The sequence below is a fragment of the Clarias gariepinus genome, chromosome 8 (assembly GCF_024256425.1).
Source record: "Clarias gariepinus isolate MV-2021 ecotype Netherlands chromosome 8, CGAR_prim_01v2, whole genome shotgun sequence".
In the NCBI taxonomy this organism is placed as follows: Eukaryota; Metazoa; Chordata; class Actinopteri; order Siluriformes; family Clariidae; genus Clarias; species Clarias gariepinus.
The window spans coordinates 17,574,832-17,590,348 of NC_071107.1; the positions used below are offsets into that span (position 1 = coordinate 17,574,832).

General features: G+C 45.0%; 1 protein-coding gene across 9 annotated transcripts in view; it reads left to right on the top strand.

The window, feature by feature from the left end:
• zmiz1a (zinc finger, MIZ-type containing 1a) overlaps positions 1-15,517 on the top strand; it is a 127,065-nt gene that overhangs the window by 65,831 nt on the left and 45,717 nt on the right. For all 9 annotated transcript variants that reach the window (XM_053501887.1, XM_053501892.1, XM_053501883.1 and 6 more), the window contains one exon: positions 11,702-11,821. In XM_053501887.1, coding sequence (XP_053357862.1) covers positions 11,753-11,821 — 69 coding nt within the window. In that variant the 5' untranslated portion in view covers positions 11,702-11,752. The remainder of the gene's footprint in view (positions 1-11,701; positions 11,822-15,517) is intronic.

Here is a 15,517-nt window from a genome sequence, read left to right on the forward strand (position 1 = left end):
AAGTGGAAAACAAAAATTGGATACAGAGTGTTCCCCTGTCTGCAGTTTTGTTGAAACGCTTGGATTTCATTTGGGCTTGGAAAGCTGGCTTTCCTTTCAGGAAGTGTTCTTCCTCTCCCCTCTGTATAAACAGTGGAAAAGGGACTTGAAGAAAATGTCCCAGACTCACTGTTTCCACTGTAAACATGCACTAAGCTCTTTCCACCAAGGCTCCTTTCAGAGAAAAGGCCAAACCAGGCAAAAACTTTGTTTGGACGTTATATCAGTAGCGCTAACAGGTATCTGAGAGCGAAGATGTTTAACTACCTGCCAGTTACTTCGCCGTGTCCTCGGCTCGAACCGTTAGTGTTGACCGTGTGTGTGTGACACAAGTCTGGAATGAAAAAGCTTCGGGGGACGAGCTCATGTGTTTGATGTGTGCTTTGACTTTTGTTGTAAGTCGCCTTATCACTGTTGCCTGATTTCCACATCGGTCATGATGTAAGAGTGTGTACAGTACATTCGGCGGGATTGTTGCTTGCTGACAAAAAGGTATCGGTTTGAAAAAAAAAAAGTTTTGGAAAGTCACCAAAGTAAACAGTTGCATTGCACCTGTTTCGTTATCCTTGTTCAGATGAACGAAAAAGGAGGTGTGTGTTAAAATAAGGAGAAAACAGTTCTGAATACAGATCTTTATATTATGAAAAAGTTCTAGTCCCTCAAGATACTCATTAAACACTACATGACTGTGCAGGTAAACAGATGTTAAAGTAACCGAATCTAAGTTGGAAAAGCTATCCGTTTCCCTTGTTTGCTGTTGGCCAAAGATCTCATCTTCTAGGCTGTTGGTAAACTTTTCTGTGCTGCTAAAACAGCAGCTCCTTTTTGTCAGCCATCTGCCCGAGAGCGAATCTTAACCTGTAGTTGTGACTGGGAGAGCCATTTTTTATTGCATTGTATCAGCCATGAAAGAGGTGCTAAGATGGACACTCTGTATCTCCGCCAAGCCAAAAACTAATCTAAATGGAAAACACATTGTCTTCATTATTTTGCAAGTGCTGAAAGAGCCCCGTTGCTATAGTAACAGCCGAGCCGAGGCCGAGGGCTGCTCTGGGGCTGGTGAATAGAGTACAGTGGATGAGCAAAAGAGCCAGATGGCAGAAAAGGCTAGTTAGAGAGACTAAAAGTCTCGCTGCTCGCTTGCATCAATAATTTCAGAGGTGGCGTATTTAACATAGACACACAGGAGCTCTGCTCTGCCCATAGGCCAGCTGCAAGTCAAATGGTAGAGTGTGTGTGTGTGTGTGTGTGTGTGTGTGTGTGTCAGAAGCCTGGAGAAGGAGCTTTCCTTACTGTAGGTAGATGAGGGAGTCAATTTGATTAAAAGCAGAGAGAAGGACGTGGATGAAATTGCTCACATCCATAAAGCCGCCATGGCCACCAGACAGAGCTGCAGATTTCCTCTGGAGGGCCGGTAATGAATGCCAAGAAAGCTGTTTTTTTTTTTTTTTTTTCGCAAGGTGGTGGTGGAGACCAGAAAAAAAAAAAAAAACCTGCCAGACTTGTGAAGCTTTATGAAATATTTATTAAGATAAATCAGGTCTTCTTTATATCGTCTTTTCTGTAAGCTTGTTTTACAAAAAGCCAACAATTCTCTACAGATCTCTCCCGTTTCAGTGCATTGGTGGGAGGCCGACGGGACATTCTTTTCAAGCCGTCACAGAGCCAGAGAGACTAATGGTTTATTCGGAGCAGCACAACTGTTTATGCCATTAGGCTGAGGACACGGCTTGTTGCAGCCTTCGCTTTTTGATTTGCTCGAATAATAAATGCAGCGACTGGCTCGAATGATCGTCGCCCGTGTAAAGAGCAGTCATAGTCACGGAATATGACCTTTTGCCGATTTGTTAAAATAGTATTGGACATTAAATCGGGTCTCTGCGTAAAATGACATTTTAGGGTAGCTAATGAGGGAGGCTAAGAGAGGCAGCCTGGGTGTCAAGGACATGGTTGTGCTCAGGAGAAGGAGGACAGTAACATGGCCTCTAATGGCTGCACTGCCCTTCGTCATGGTGATTCATGTCACGGCGTAATTGGTTTACCTGCCTGCGTCTGTTGTGAGGCTGTCCGCGTGGCTAAAAACAAATTACCCACCGCTGACCTTTCAGCTACACCATCCCAGCGAGGAGAGTAGAGGAGAGCGGAATGGAGACTTACAAGCGAGTATTATGGCGGTGCCATTTCCTGGCTTGGATTTGCCTCTCTTATTTGGAAAGCTTTGTTTGAGCGAGAACTGCCTTTGGCTGTTTTTGTTTGCGCTCGGTTCATGGCGTGTGAGGTTGTGAAAGCAATAGCGTGTCACTCGGAGAGCCACGCGTCTCCGGCTCTATTTGCTCGTTCCTAGATGAAGGCGGCCGCTGGGTCTGGAGCAGCGCTGTCTGCACCACGCAGCTTTGCTTTGCACCACTTATCTGTCAAGAGCAGTGAGTGTGTGTGGTGGTGGTGGGGGGAAACAAGGAGGAGGCGCAGTAATTCCCCACTTCCTGCATGAAGGATACAGTATCCATTTTAGTGACAGCGTAGATGGGCTCCAATTTAAATCTTAATCCACAGGGGCTGAGTGGCAGCCGGCAGGATTGATTCCAGGCCGCCTCGCGTGCGCCGATTCTTTCTGTGATAGTGTGACATTTTGCCACCATCCTCCACACACGCATCTTATGCTCCGCTATGGTGCAGTTGATGAATGGGGCTCCTCACCCCGTATGGTCAATTCATAGAGCAGGTTCCCAGCAAGTAATGTCCAAGATGCCTATGTACATTTGTAAAGAAAGGAATAGTCCTAAAGAACTACACTAAAAATACCGTTCCAACGGTTCACCAACTCTGCTCAGCATCTATGTCGTGCAATTTTGTGTGGAAGAATGATCACAAGCAACATTTTAGTGACAAAAAGGGCAAGAAAAAAGTTTCTATGCCACAGCAGTGCAATATACTTCAAATGTACTCTGCAATTCATATTCAATTTTTTTTTGGCTTGCAGGGACAATATGAATCTGTTTGACTGAAGGACTTGTAAAAGTGTTCTGTAAAAATGTGTTATGCATGAAGATACATTGACTGCATGAACAAGTGCCTTTAGACATCCATTCTATTACGTTTTGTGTTTTTTCCCCCTCAGAATAGGAAAACTTGTTGCACATATGCTACTGATGTGGGAGATAGAGCATCGGTTTATATCCAAAAAAAAACCAAAAACCTTGAGTATTCCTTAAACAATGAATATAAACCGGCAGAATTTAGTCTAGGCTGTGTAAGAACCCGGTGGTTACATTCCGGCTGACAAATATTTAGTAGTGCCCACGCCTGGCTTCAGGACTTTTCTTTTTTTTTTCTGTAAGGGAAAGTCCTGGAGCTGCGTGTGTGTGAATGAGCCTCCTCAGCGTGAACACAGAGCGGTGTTTGTGTGAAGCGCCGAGCTCAGCCTTGCGGTGGTGTTACTCTATGCCCGCTGGCGCCCTTACTGCCCGGCGTGGTCTTCGTACAGGATCCCACGTGCCAACCTTTCTTATGCTAGCCCTGTGCATGCCATGTCTTCCGCGATCAGCACAGTTGCCGCGAGAGCTCGCACCCGTCTGGCAGGGCTTGTATTAAGTGTGAGTTTACTCTCAGTCCATTACAGCCTAATCTCATTAGCTCTCTGCCCAATCCAGCAGCAAAAACGAGAGAGCCTCATCGCTTCCCCTTTGCCCTTTTGCACTTGAGGCTCGCTTCAGATTGCACTCAGGCCCTGGAGTAATGGGCGCTGGTGGATGCGTGCACGGCCGTAGATGAATCCCTTTAATTATGGTGGAAGCGTGATTTGCTGCGAGCTAGGGTAATCAGATTCTCCGCTTTAGACTTGGGCGCTCAGGCCGTGGCTGAGACTGACAACTCCTGTTCATGGAGTCCTACTTTCGCCTCTAATTGGTTTTCTTTTCATCTCATTGGTTGCTTCTTAGTAATTAGATTTGTTTCATAAAGCAGAAGAAGAAAACGCTGCCACACTAGGGGTCACCACACCCGGTGTCCTAGAGACAGACACCGTCTAGCTGTGTCTGTCTGTGAGCACAAGCATCTTCACACAGTTTCCTCTTTCATCTGTCTCTTTTTAATATCTCTATTACTCGTACAGCCTTTGTCTGTGTTATATACATACCCTCATACAGTCTTGTACATTCTCTTTGGAGGCCCTGCATCATTCATGTGTTAGTGTAAGCGAATAAACGTGTAATAAAATCTGCATGCAGCTGTAGTGTGTGTGTGTGTGTGTGCGCGCGTGCTGTATTTGTGCAGCGCTTGGCAGCAGGCGCGGACATGGTTTTCCTTCTCTGTCCAGCACAAGAGGCAGTGAACTCCTTGGCCCGTGCAGCGTAGATCATCCAGGAGCTGATTTTTCAGCACTTTTAGGTCGAGCCTGGCGTGAAACGGAAGGCTGTGGAATTTCTCAGCGGTACCTGTTCAAGCAGCTAGCGCACAGGGCTGGATCTGTGCCCTGCCAAGTTCGGTTTTAAAGCACTTCTGCCTGCACCAGTCTCCTGACTCAGAGCGCTCTTGTTTGAAAAGCTTTGAGATAAAGACCCAGCCTGAAATACAACCTCTCACTTTGATGAACTTTGCAAGAATGTAAATTACAGTGTATCCAAAAAGCCTGGGCCTGGAATTTCTCCTTTCTGCTGTCACCCTAAATTAGACGTTTTAAGATTTAAGTATCTTTTTAAAAGTGGAACCACATTTTCTGCTGGCCAGGCATTCAGATTGAAGAACGCTGCCTCTTAACTGATAGTGCATCATGTTGGCAAAGATGCTGCATCCTGAAATATTACAGATACCTTCTGAAGTCTACCGTTCTCGATTCAAAGAGGTAAATACTTACACGTACAAAACTTTTCATCGGACGCCTCCTGAAGCATCGCGCTGCGCACCCTGACTACTACATCGCTTCACTGTTCTTGGAATCTTTTTTTTTTCTAATGCTTAGAGACATCGGCTGCCTCGATGTGATGTGCATTAAGCTCTATTTTTAGACTGGAACAGCACATGCGAGATTCACTGGTGGTCATGAGCTCAGTGTGACCTGATTTTTCTAATGTACTGCTGCTCCCTTACATCGATTAACCACAGACTAGACAGTATTTTTCACAATGTGGAAATGAAAGCAAAATGCAAAACCCACCTCCATTGATTTGTGCAGAATTCCACAAATAATGCATGACAAAGAGAAGCAGTGTAACATGATAAAATGACAAAAGATGTGCGGAGAGGCTTGAGGTAGTGCGGATTGGCTCGATCATGGTTCCTGGAGATATTTTCATGCACACTTATGCAACAACCTTTAGCAATTTAAATAAATAAATGAATATGTCATATCGATTTAGAAGGCTTCACAGTGGTGTAGTGGTTAGCATTGTGAGCTTGCACCTCTAGTGTCGAGTTCCATTCGCCTTAAGTCTGTGTGCATGGAGTTTGCAAGTTCTCCCACTTCTTGGTTGGTTTTCTCTGCATAATCCGGTTTCCTTCAACAGTCCAAAGACATGCAAAGCAGGCTAATTGGTGCGTCCAGGTTGCCCTTGTGTGCATGTGTGCCCTGCAATGGATTGGAATCGTTTTCAGGGTGTCTTCTGTGATAGGCTTCAGGGCCCATATTCCTAAAGCTTCTTAAGCCTAAAAGTTGCCCCTGCTGACGAAATTCTAAGAAAATTCTTAGAATTAAGACATTTTCTTAGAATTTCCCCTTAAATTTATGACAAAATTTTAGTAAACATGAAAATGATTCATGAAACATCTTAGCCTTTTAAACAGCTCCTTAGGTAAAAAGTGTTAAGAGTAGAGAGGAGGACTTTTAAGAGGCTTAGAAGTTTCTCTAGCAGACGACAAAATGGCGGAAAGAAGAAATATTTTCCAAACACTGAACGTAAAGCTGAACGTAAACACTGCTTATCTGTCTAATTTAGTTTTCTTGTTTTTTTACTTCCTTCCAACCATCTTGGATTGTTGGCTACATACCAGCCAAAAGTGCAACTTATAGTGCAACTCGAATAGATTGTCCTGCAATCATGTAAACTGGTGAAAGATGAGCCATTTTGCTCCCGTCAATCTGAAATAGATCACAAGTAATAAAATCAGTGTGGTTAATAAATGTAAGAACTCTAATATAGTAACTACTGTGTGGAAACTGGTTGCTTCAAAAGTAGACACATTTTCAAGCCTATAGCAGAAACTTTTCATAAAGTAGCCTGTAGTTATGATAATACAATTTCTTTATATACAAACATTACGATTTGTTTATTCTATTATCATATATTCTATTTTCACAAAGAGCGCATTTTAAGACCTTTACAGACTTTTTATCAACCAATCACAGTCCCTGAATTGCTGCGCCGTCCCTAGCAACGGGGTCAACCACACCTCCTCACTTTAATAAAGTTTTTTTTGTACTTTCCTTACTTGGAATAGCTCTGAGAAGTTTCCCAAATCACTTTTAGTCTAGGACTCCCAGCTAGGACTTGGCTAGGATAAGATAGGAGCTCTCTGAGAGAAGTCTTAGAAGCTTTGTGAATACAGGCCCAGGCTTCCAGCAGCTCCATACAGGATAAACTCTATAAAAGATGAATGAAAGAATAAATATTGTCTCAGAGAACTCTATCACAGAAATGATGCCATATCACCATTTTACCCATAATCTAGTTTTAACAATTGAGTAAGAATCTTGGGATGAGTTAAACACTAAATTGTCTGGATTGCCAAACATGCTTTAGCAATGCCACACACACACACACACACACACACACACACACACACACACACACACACACACAAACACACAAACACACACAGTTTGACAGTTGATAAGAGTAAATTGTGATTTAGACTCTCCCAGTGATTCGTGGTTGTGTCAGTTCGAGCAGGCCGAGCGCCACAGCAGGGCAGCTTGTTCTTATCTGAACTTGCTGGATGTTTTCACAGACTCCCTTCAGCGCAGTGAATCACGGAGCTCAAGCGTACCCATGGCCCTTTCCCCTTAGCACATTCATGGAATGATGGGATTTTCCCTTGGGTATCTGGTTGCACATACCTGCCATTGTAGGGACCTCTGGCACGGTGCTGCTGTTCAATATTTATAGCCACCAAATGCTCTCAAATATCAAATTGTTAAACAGCTGCTCTCAATTTTTCCCTTTTGGGAAGCGCAGAACACAGGACCACAGGAATAGTCTCTATATAAAATAGCTCATTTGTGTGTTCAAATTAGTCCCTTTATTAGATAATGAGTTTACTTAAAACAATTGTTTTTTTTTTTGCTTTTTAATTTAAAAGGTCTGAGTTGGCACATCAGCTGCACGGATATATTCTAGTAGCACTTTCATCACTAACTGCTGGTGCAAGTTCGACCGTCTCGGGTGAATTACTGTGCTTCGCCCGCCATGAGCTAAAACTCCGAGCTGACCCCGGAGCGGCTCCAGAAGTCACAGCTTGTGCATTAAAATTGGCCACTGCACTGACGCTAGCTCTTTCTGCAGCACTTCCCCTCAGGTGAGAAGTTAAAGTGGATATTATCTGAGCTCTGCTCGTGGTGCAGCAGCAGCATGGGGCAGGAACCGCTTGGCTGTATGTGAGAAATGCTGGCTTGACAATATATTTTTTTCAGCGTGGCGAAAACTGGCCCCGTGTTAGCGATGTGCTTTTCAACAATGCCTCCCTGGCGCGATTGGGGGCAAGGTCACACACGCCGAGGTCATTGCATCTCCTGGGGTGTTGTAGGAAATATACTGCACAAAGCACTGGAGTGTGTGACTTTGGCATGGGTGATCTGAGAAGTCATTTTGGATTTTGTTTATTTCTCATGTTAATGCGCGGTTGAATAATGAAATGTAATTAATTAACCTTGTAAGACATCTGGCCTATTAGTGCGCATAAATCCAGCTTCAGTAAACAATTAGTTTCGTGTCATTCTGCTTTGATATGTCTATGATTTTACCTTCATGTTACTGCCACTCTGTGGCCTTACGTTGTTTTATCTCAGACCAAGTGCTCTCTCTCTCTCTCTCTCTCTCTCTCTCTCTTCGCCTTCACAGAGCATCGGCCAGGATTAAGCATTAGCTAGGAGCTGAGTGCATAATGTCCAATCTTATCAGTCCCTCTGGGGAAGAGGTGGACGGGGGCAAAAAATAGCAGTAGCGATGTTACCACTGACAGATGCTGCATAGTAGGTTCTAGTATTATAACTGGCAGAGCTAATAGCGATGTTAAATGTGTATTGAAAGACCGGTTGCATGTTTTTATTTTCCATTTACAACGACTGTGAGTTAATGCTTGTCCAGTAAGCCAGGGAATGAATAAAAAAAGAAGAAGAAGAAGAAAAAAAAATGATAATCGGCACACTCCTAACAGACCTTGTCTAGAAGTCGGTTCGTTTAAAAGGAGGTGGATGTGGAGGGAAGTCAGCTGCTGGACAGTGTGAAATAGAGAGCCAATGGCAGATGGAAAGAGTGAAAGAGAAAGGCGGGAGAAAAAGGAGGAGGGGGGTGCGAGTGAGGAAGAATGGGGAGGCTGGAGTGAGTCAAAGGGATGGAGAGATGGAGGGAGGGAAGAAGGAGCGACAGTGAGACTGAGAGAGAGAGAGATTGTGGGAGGGAAAGAGGCCAGGCTGGTGCAGCCGTGTTGATTGGCTTGTATGAAAACACATGACTGCAGTAGGGAGCCTCTTGCTCAGGGTGAGTGGCTCTGCTGCAGACCAAACCACATTAGATGAAATGAATCCATTCCTCAGCCTGTTAAAGCAGCATGCTCCCAGGGCTCTGAAGAGACAGAGAGAGAGAGAGACAGAAGGAGGGAGGGGGCGAATGAGTGGCAGGAGGGAATGGGGAGGAAAGGAGAAAGGGAGAGGCTGGGGCAGTTGGAGGCCAACACACACACACACACACACGCACACGCACGCATGCACGCACACACGAGTGGCAGAGACTGTTCAGGGGATTATAGCACATTTTGGGACAGGACAATGGCAAGCAGTGGAGTGCCTTTACCCAGCCCAACTCCCCACACACACACAACAAACACAGCTTTATACTCTGTGCAGAGGCTGCACACTGGACCCGTGCATCTGGAGCACCAGAAAAAGAAAAAAAAAAAACATCTACACATTTAAATCATGGCTCGAGCCGTTTACCAGATTTTACACTCTGTCATGACGTACCATGGCGAAGTATTTGTAAAATGCTTTAATCATTTACAAACTTGCTGCGACTTGTACAGTGAGACTCTTTTCCTCTCCATCCTTTTTAATTGTTAAAGTGTTCATTAGCCAACACGTGTTTGCATCCAGGCACTCAGCCTAACTTGTAGCATGTGAAGGCTTTTTTATTTATTTATTTATTTATTTATTTATTTTTGCTCTCTGGTCTGATCGATCAGTGTGGGAGTCGAGCCTCTCAGCCCCTGCTGGCACACTGTTTAACACCCCTCACCCTTGTACCCAGCACGAGAGGTGACTGATAACAGCCACTACGGCGCTCACGAAGCCGGCGCGGCCCGGGACAGGCAGCGTTACCGTATAAAATGGCTTGAGAAGTTCAGATGCGTAATTACGGGCGCTGCTTTACCCTGGCCTTTGCTTTCCCATACGATCGTGTGTGCTGGTATTGCTCTTTCCCAACCCGTGTCTTTAACCCTGATGATATCTTTAGAGTGAGAGCAAGAAGTTGTTCGCGAGCTGAAAATATAGAACTCAGTTATGCAGCGTGCGTCTGATTATAAAGAGATAATCTCCTTTCTCTTAACCCCTGTACCTCTAGCTCTAGCGCTTTCTCTATTCCTCCTTCTATCTCCCTGCTCCTCTGCTTCCTCTGTTAAGGCGGAACGGGTTTCCACACAGTAATTTTTTGCCCCACTTCCTGGCTTTTGTTTTTTCGCTCTGGTGGTATGCGTTATTAGTAGGGCCGCTTCTCTGATATGATTAATCTTCCTTCCGCTTCGGAGGGCTGTTTCATGCCCAGATGGGTCGGGTTTTGTAATCCCAGAGTATCACCTCCTCTAATTGTGTACGCTCTTACATCTTTCATATGGCTGCATTCAGGGCAGTATGCAAGTTATCTCAATGCTAACGCATATCTTTAGCGCTACGGGTACCTGTGCTGGAATCGTGTACCGTCTGAGTATCTGACTGCAGCCTTTGTGCTTGGAATGACTTCATGGCTAGGTTGTGCTTCTCTCAGGATAATGAAGACATGAGTTTGTTTTCATTGAGGTAGTTGCCGGGTTATATAACCAGTGTTTTTCCAGCCCTCCCTGTCTGAGGGACAGAGGAGAGAGCAGTCGAGGGAGGAGCAGAGCGCCGGACTCTGGGCTGTGCTCCACGACTGGCCTGCGTCAGAGAGCAGGACACTCAGCATACGCCGCGACAGTGTTTCCGTGTTATTGTCGTCCTTCCAATAAACATAACCCACGAGTGTGAGGGAGACACAGACAAGCTTGTTACTTCCTTCTTCCCCAGCCTTCTCTATCTGGCCTTAACTGTTTGTTATCGCATCTGAGCTGGTTGCTGAAGGTGAGAGACAGCAGGAATCGGTAGGAAATGGTTAATCAATAGCCACAAGGTCAACTGGGCATGCGGCAGGTTTGAGAGTGTCCTGTCAGCGAGCAGGAGTAGAGGATTTGTAGCGCTTGTAAAGGCTTAAAGGAACACGGGCAAGCAGTGCACCGATAGTGCCGAGACTGCAGTGTAGGAGGGAGACCCCTGCTGGAAACATCCTGTTTCTGCACATCTCGCATCTCAGAGCTCAACTGCTGTTTTTAGGTTAACTCGCTGGCTTTACTTCCCAGAGTGCTGTATATCCTGGAATAAACGCGTGCTGTTTCGCTTACACTGACCTACTAGAATATAATCGAGTCAGTCTGATACAGTTTTAACTTTCACGTCTAGGGGTTCATCAGTGAGCTTGTCAGTTCACGGATAACGGTTTCTCTTTAAGATACCTAAACGCAACACGTTCCAGCGCATGTTAAGCACCCAGATCGTATATACAATGCGTGTGAAGCGAGCTTTTATCTGGCTGCCACAGGGCTGCATGCTGGGGGATTCTTTCAGCTGCCTGGCTGTTTGGATTCAGGAAATTTGTAAGAGTGATGGTGATAAGTTGGGCTGATGAGGAATGAAGTCCTGCCTTACCGCCCCTAGTCTCCTCTGGCACATGAGTTACGGCTCCGAGCCAGACGCCCTGGATTTATTCAGTGCTAAATAGAACTGTAAATCAGCCAGCAGGGCAGAATTGATAACCTTGAATGGAATGTATGATACCTTTAATACCATGTAATAGACATGCTGATGGGATGCAGCCTTTGCTTTTTTCATGCACGTGCGGCGCACATCTTGGCCGTAACATCTCATTTTTCGTGGACAGCCTATGCTCTTGAAACTAGCGTATCCATGACAGACTCCACGGGTATGACCGTGAACATATGGCTCATCTTATACATCTGTATTTCACAGATAACTCCTTATTTATATATATGGTACTATATCACTATGCAATATGAATGGAGATGTGTGAATTGGTTATCCTTGAAATCCTATAAAAAAACAAACAAACAAAAAGAAAAACGCTTAATGTCCTTGTTGAGGTGATCGTCACTGAAGTGCTTTCCCTCTCCGCTGACACATTCCTCTCTTTGTCTGTCCGATCCTCAGAGAGAAGAACTTTAATGGCTTCCAGGTAGAGAGAAAGAGACAGCAATCAAGATGAATTCGATTCCTTCGATGGACAGGCATATACAGCAGACCAATGACAGACTGCTGTGCATCAAACAGGTAAGCTGACAGGAGCACCAAGCACAATCAACTTAAACAGCCTTCACTTATATGCGTACTGTACATTGAGCTCATCAGACGTAATCAAAATCCTAGCCAGAGTTATACCCTGGATTTCCTTATAGTGTCAAAACATGAGGGTTTTTGGGGGAGGGGATGAGATGGGGGGGGGGGGGGGGGTAGGGTACTTGTCTTACTTCTGTCGCAGCCCTTCATAAAGTCTACGTACAAATATAGCTTGAGCACTGGCACATGTGCGCAGTTGGTAGCTGAGCAGTCACGGCTGCTCGGCCTGTGTGAGCTGCCTTAAATGGTGATGTGTTAGCTTTCCAATTGCCTGGGCCCGGATCGGGTTGCAGAACGGGGCCAGAGCCGAGGTCCTTCTGTGTAAGCCCTTTCCCAGGCATTTCTGAAGCTTTGTGTCTAGCACATGACAACATCTTTCACCAGTCTGTTGAAATATCGACTAGACACAAATGCAATTCTAGTGCAGAATTAATGAATGACTGGACGCAGGTTATTTACTGTACGTAAGCGTAAGACGTTGTACGTATATACAACAAACGCACATAGTTATAATAGTTTGACCCAGGGCTATGCTTTTGTCATTTTTTTTTTTTAAATATATAAACATGGCTAATCGCTTGACAGTGTGTTTGTTTTTGAGCGCAGGTGTGACTCTTTGTTGCTGTTGACAGCTTTATGAGAGTGCAGTACATGACTATATGTGTGCTCCTGAGTGTTTATAGTATCTCGTTTGTGTGTGCGTGTTAACTCTTGGCTTTTGTTACCTCTGCCCTTTCAATTATACCAGTCTGTGGCATTAGCGGATGGCAATTGAAATGTTTCACCTGCTTAATTCATAACAAATGACATTACTAGCTTTATTATGCGTGCCAGATTGCGGCTTATTAACCAAAAAGACAAAACACCATCGATTGACACTCATTAATCAAATTGAAATGGCACGTACGGGGTGTGGTGAGTGTGCAGTATATCAGGCGTGACAGGCGCGTCAGTCTGTATAGGTCGCTGATTGCCGGTGTTATGCGTTTATGTGTATTTGCATGCAGCCCGATGTGCTGTGCCGTTCGAATTCGGGGGTGCTGGCTGGAGGCCAGTGTGTTTGCTGTTTTTTTTTTTTTTTGCTGCAGCAGGTACAGCCTGATCCTGTCTGCTGGTAAACAAGGGCACCTTATCACTCCAGGAGCGTCTTTGAAGCCTGGCTGCCCGGGAGGCTGATACTCCGCATCTGATGGGGACTTTCTCTTATTTATTTTTATTTTACTTCAGCCTATGGCCTGTGACATGATGCTCTTTTTGCTGCTACTATTTTCGTCTCATTTGTAGCCAGAATCGTGGACCTGTTAAGCTACGATGATGAGTTAGCTGTGTCTGATGATAACTTTTGGGGGGGAAAATGAGTAGTGTGTTTAAGTTAGCATCAGACTTGACACATGATTGAGCAAACATACACAATTCTGATTTTTTATTAAAAAAAAGCAAGAGATTTGAGATTGCATGTTATCAGTGAGATATTGCACTGCATTTTGTCTATAAATCAATTTTTGACATACTTTTGAACATGATAGTAAAGCACACTTCGAGAAGCAGTAAGAAGATGCTGTAACACTGCATATAATTTTCTTAGCATGGTAAAAACATCTGTTGATTTACAATGTACTAAATATTACTTTCAGCCAGGTTTCGATATCTCCTATCCGTTATCTGTTGATATTTTCTCCAAGCTAGTGAGTGTTAAAGGAGTGACTTTTTTCCCTTCCGTTCATTGTTAAAGCACTTTCAATTACACCGGTCTTTCGGCGCATATCTTCGGTCGTCACGAGGCTCCCGATGCACAGTAAAAGCCACATGCCCAGCCGAGAGCAGCTGAAAGCTATCAAACAAAATGAGAACTGCTTCAGTGACAGCCCCCACGCCCTTACAGTTGCACTTCAAACTAAATTCCATTCAGTGTTTATTCTGGATCTTGGCACACCATTACTTTCAGCTCCTTCGAGCGAAACTCCCTCCTGTTCAGGGTCTATATAGCTCTCTTTATTGTTCACAACATTTCCCTCGGAGCTCTTAAAAATGTTATCTCAGATGATCAGAACAATTAATTTGCCCCTTCCTCTTCAAGACCAAGAACTTCAGTGCTTGAAATTAATTAGGGAAACATGGCAGAGCAACTCGGTTTTAATTAGAAAGTCTATTCCTATGTTCTGGAACAGGACTGAATTACTATTCGCTTGCAAGAGGAATACAAATATGTGGTGCTACTGAGCCATGCTCTGCTCCTAAAGCAGCCAGATGTGTAATTCACCTCATCGTATTGACGAGACAAACCCTCACTTCCCGATGGTACGAAATGAAGAAATTGGCTTTTGATTAGACATGCCGCTCTATTTCACCTCTAGACTGTTGAACGTTAGAAGGCATCTCTTATTTGTCCTACTCAAACTTAAAAGACTTAAAAGATATGACGCTGACATTCTTTGTCAAGTGATAAATTGAAGTCCTGTGGTGGTGTTGGTGGTGGTGGTGGGGGTCATGTTTAGACAGTGTCAACATGGCTGGGAGAAAGGTGGAGCGCTGAGGTTTGGCTGGAGCTCTAAGAACACCTGCGTCATGAGCTGTGCCAACCGGCTCTCGACGCACGCATTGGCTCGGCTGTGTCACTAAACTGTGCCACGTCGCGCCTCGTGTTATCTTCCGTTTCCTCCCCTGTGACTTATTATTCATTTCAGAATACCAGCTAGCATAGACCAGCTTCATGGCGGGAGGAGATTTAATTTTTTTCCTCCTAGCCCACACTGCCCTTATGTTGCACGGGATTTACTCAGCGGGTCTGTGCGGCAGCACACACTGGCTCTTTGTCACATGAGCTCTTTGTCAATGGACACCAAAGCCTCTCATTCAAATGGCGACCTCTGCTGCCCCCCCGGAGACAATGCCGCTTCCTTGAAGCGAGCGGAGAAGAGGAGGTGCCCGTCAGCAAGCATAATGGAAGTTTTCAGAGTGTGCGCGGTCTTCCTCCCGGCACGGCCGTACAGCTTTGGGCCGGCTCCAGAGCGAGAGCTCTGAAGAGGCTGGCTCGTTTGTTTAAATTTCTCATCATGTCTTGTGAGCAGCAGAGTGATAGGGAAGAAAAAGAAAGAAGGGGTTTACTCAAGAAAAGCATAAACAATTTCAGGGCTTAATAAAAAAAAGAAAAAGAAAAATCTGTGAAAAAGAATAAGCCCCTTTCTCATTCAGCACCTCAAAGCTTCGCTCACGTGCATTCTTTTGTTTACCCGCCTGCTTGGCTACTGCTTTCAGTGTTGCGGATCTATTACATCTTAGTGGACAAAAGATGATGAGGAGGGTGGATTAGGTCACACTAGGGTGGTGTGAGCAGGCCTTGAGGAGTACCGAGCTCTTTGTTAATGGGAAGGGAATGGGGGGGGGGGTTGTTGCGAGCCGTCCCAGAATGCACAGCTGCGTTCAAGCCAGGAGGCCTCGTGTTTAGTGGCTGGGTCTTCACAGGGTCACACAGATGCAGCAGAGGTTAAGCAAAGATGGAGCAGGAGGAGCTGCAAGTCTCACCAGAGACAGACTTGGAAATATAAACAACCCTCAGTCAGAATGTCTTTTATCTCAGAATGCTCTGAGGCAAAGAATTTCACTTTCCTGTGAAGGTCAGAAGGTCCAGTG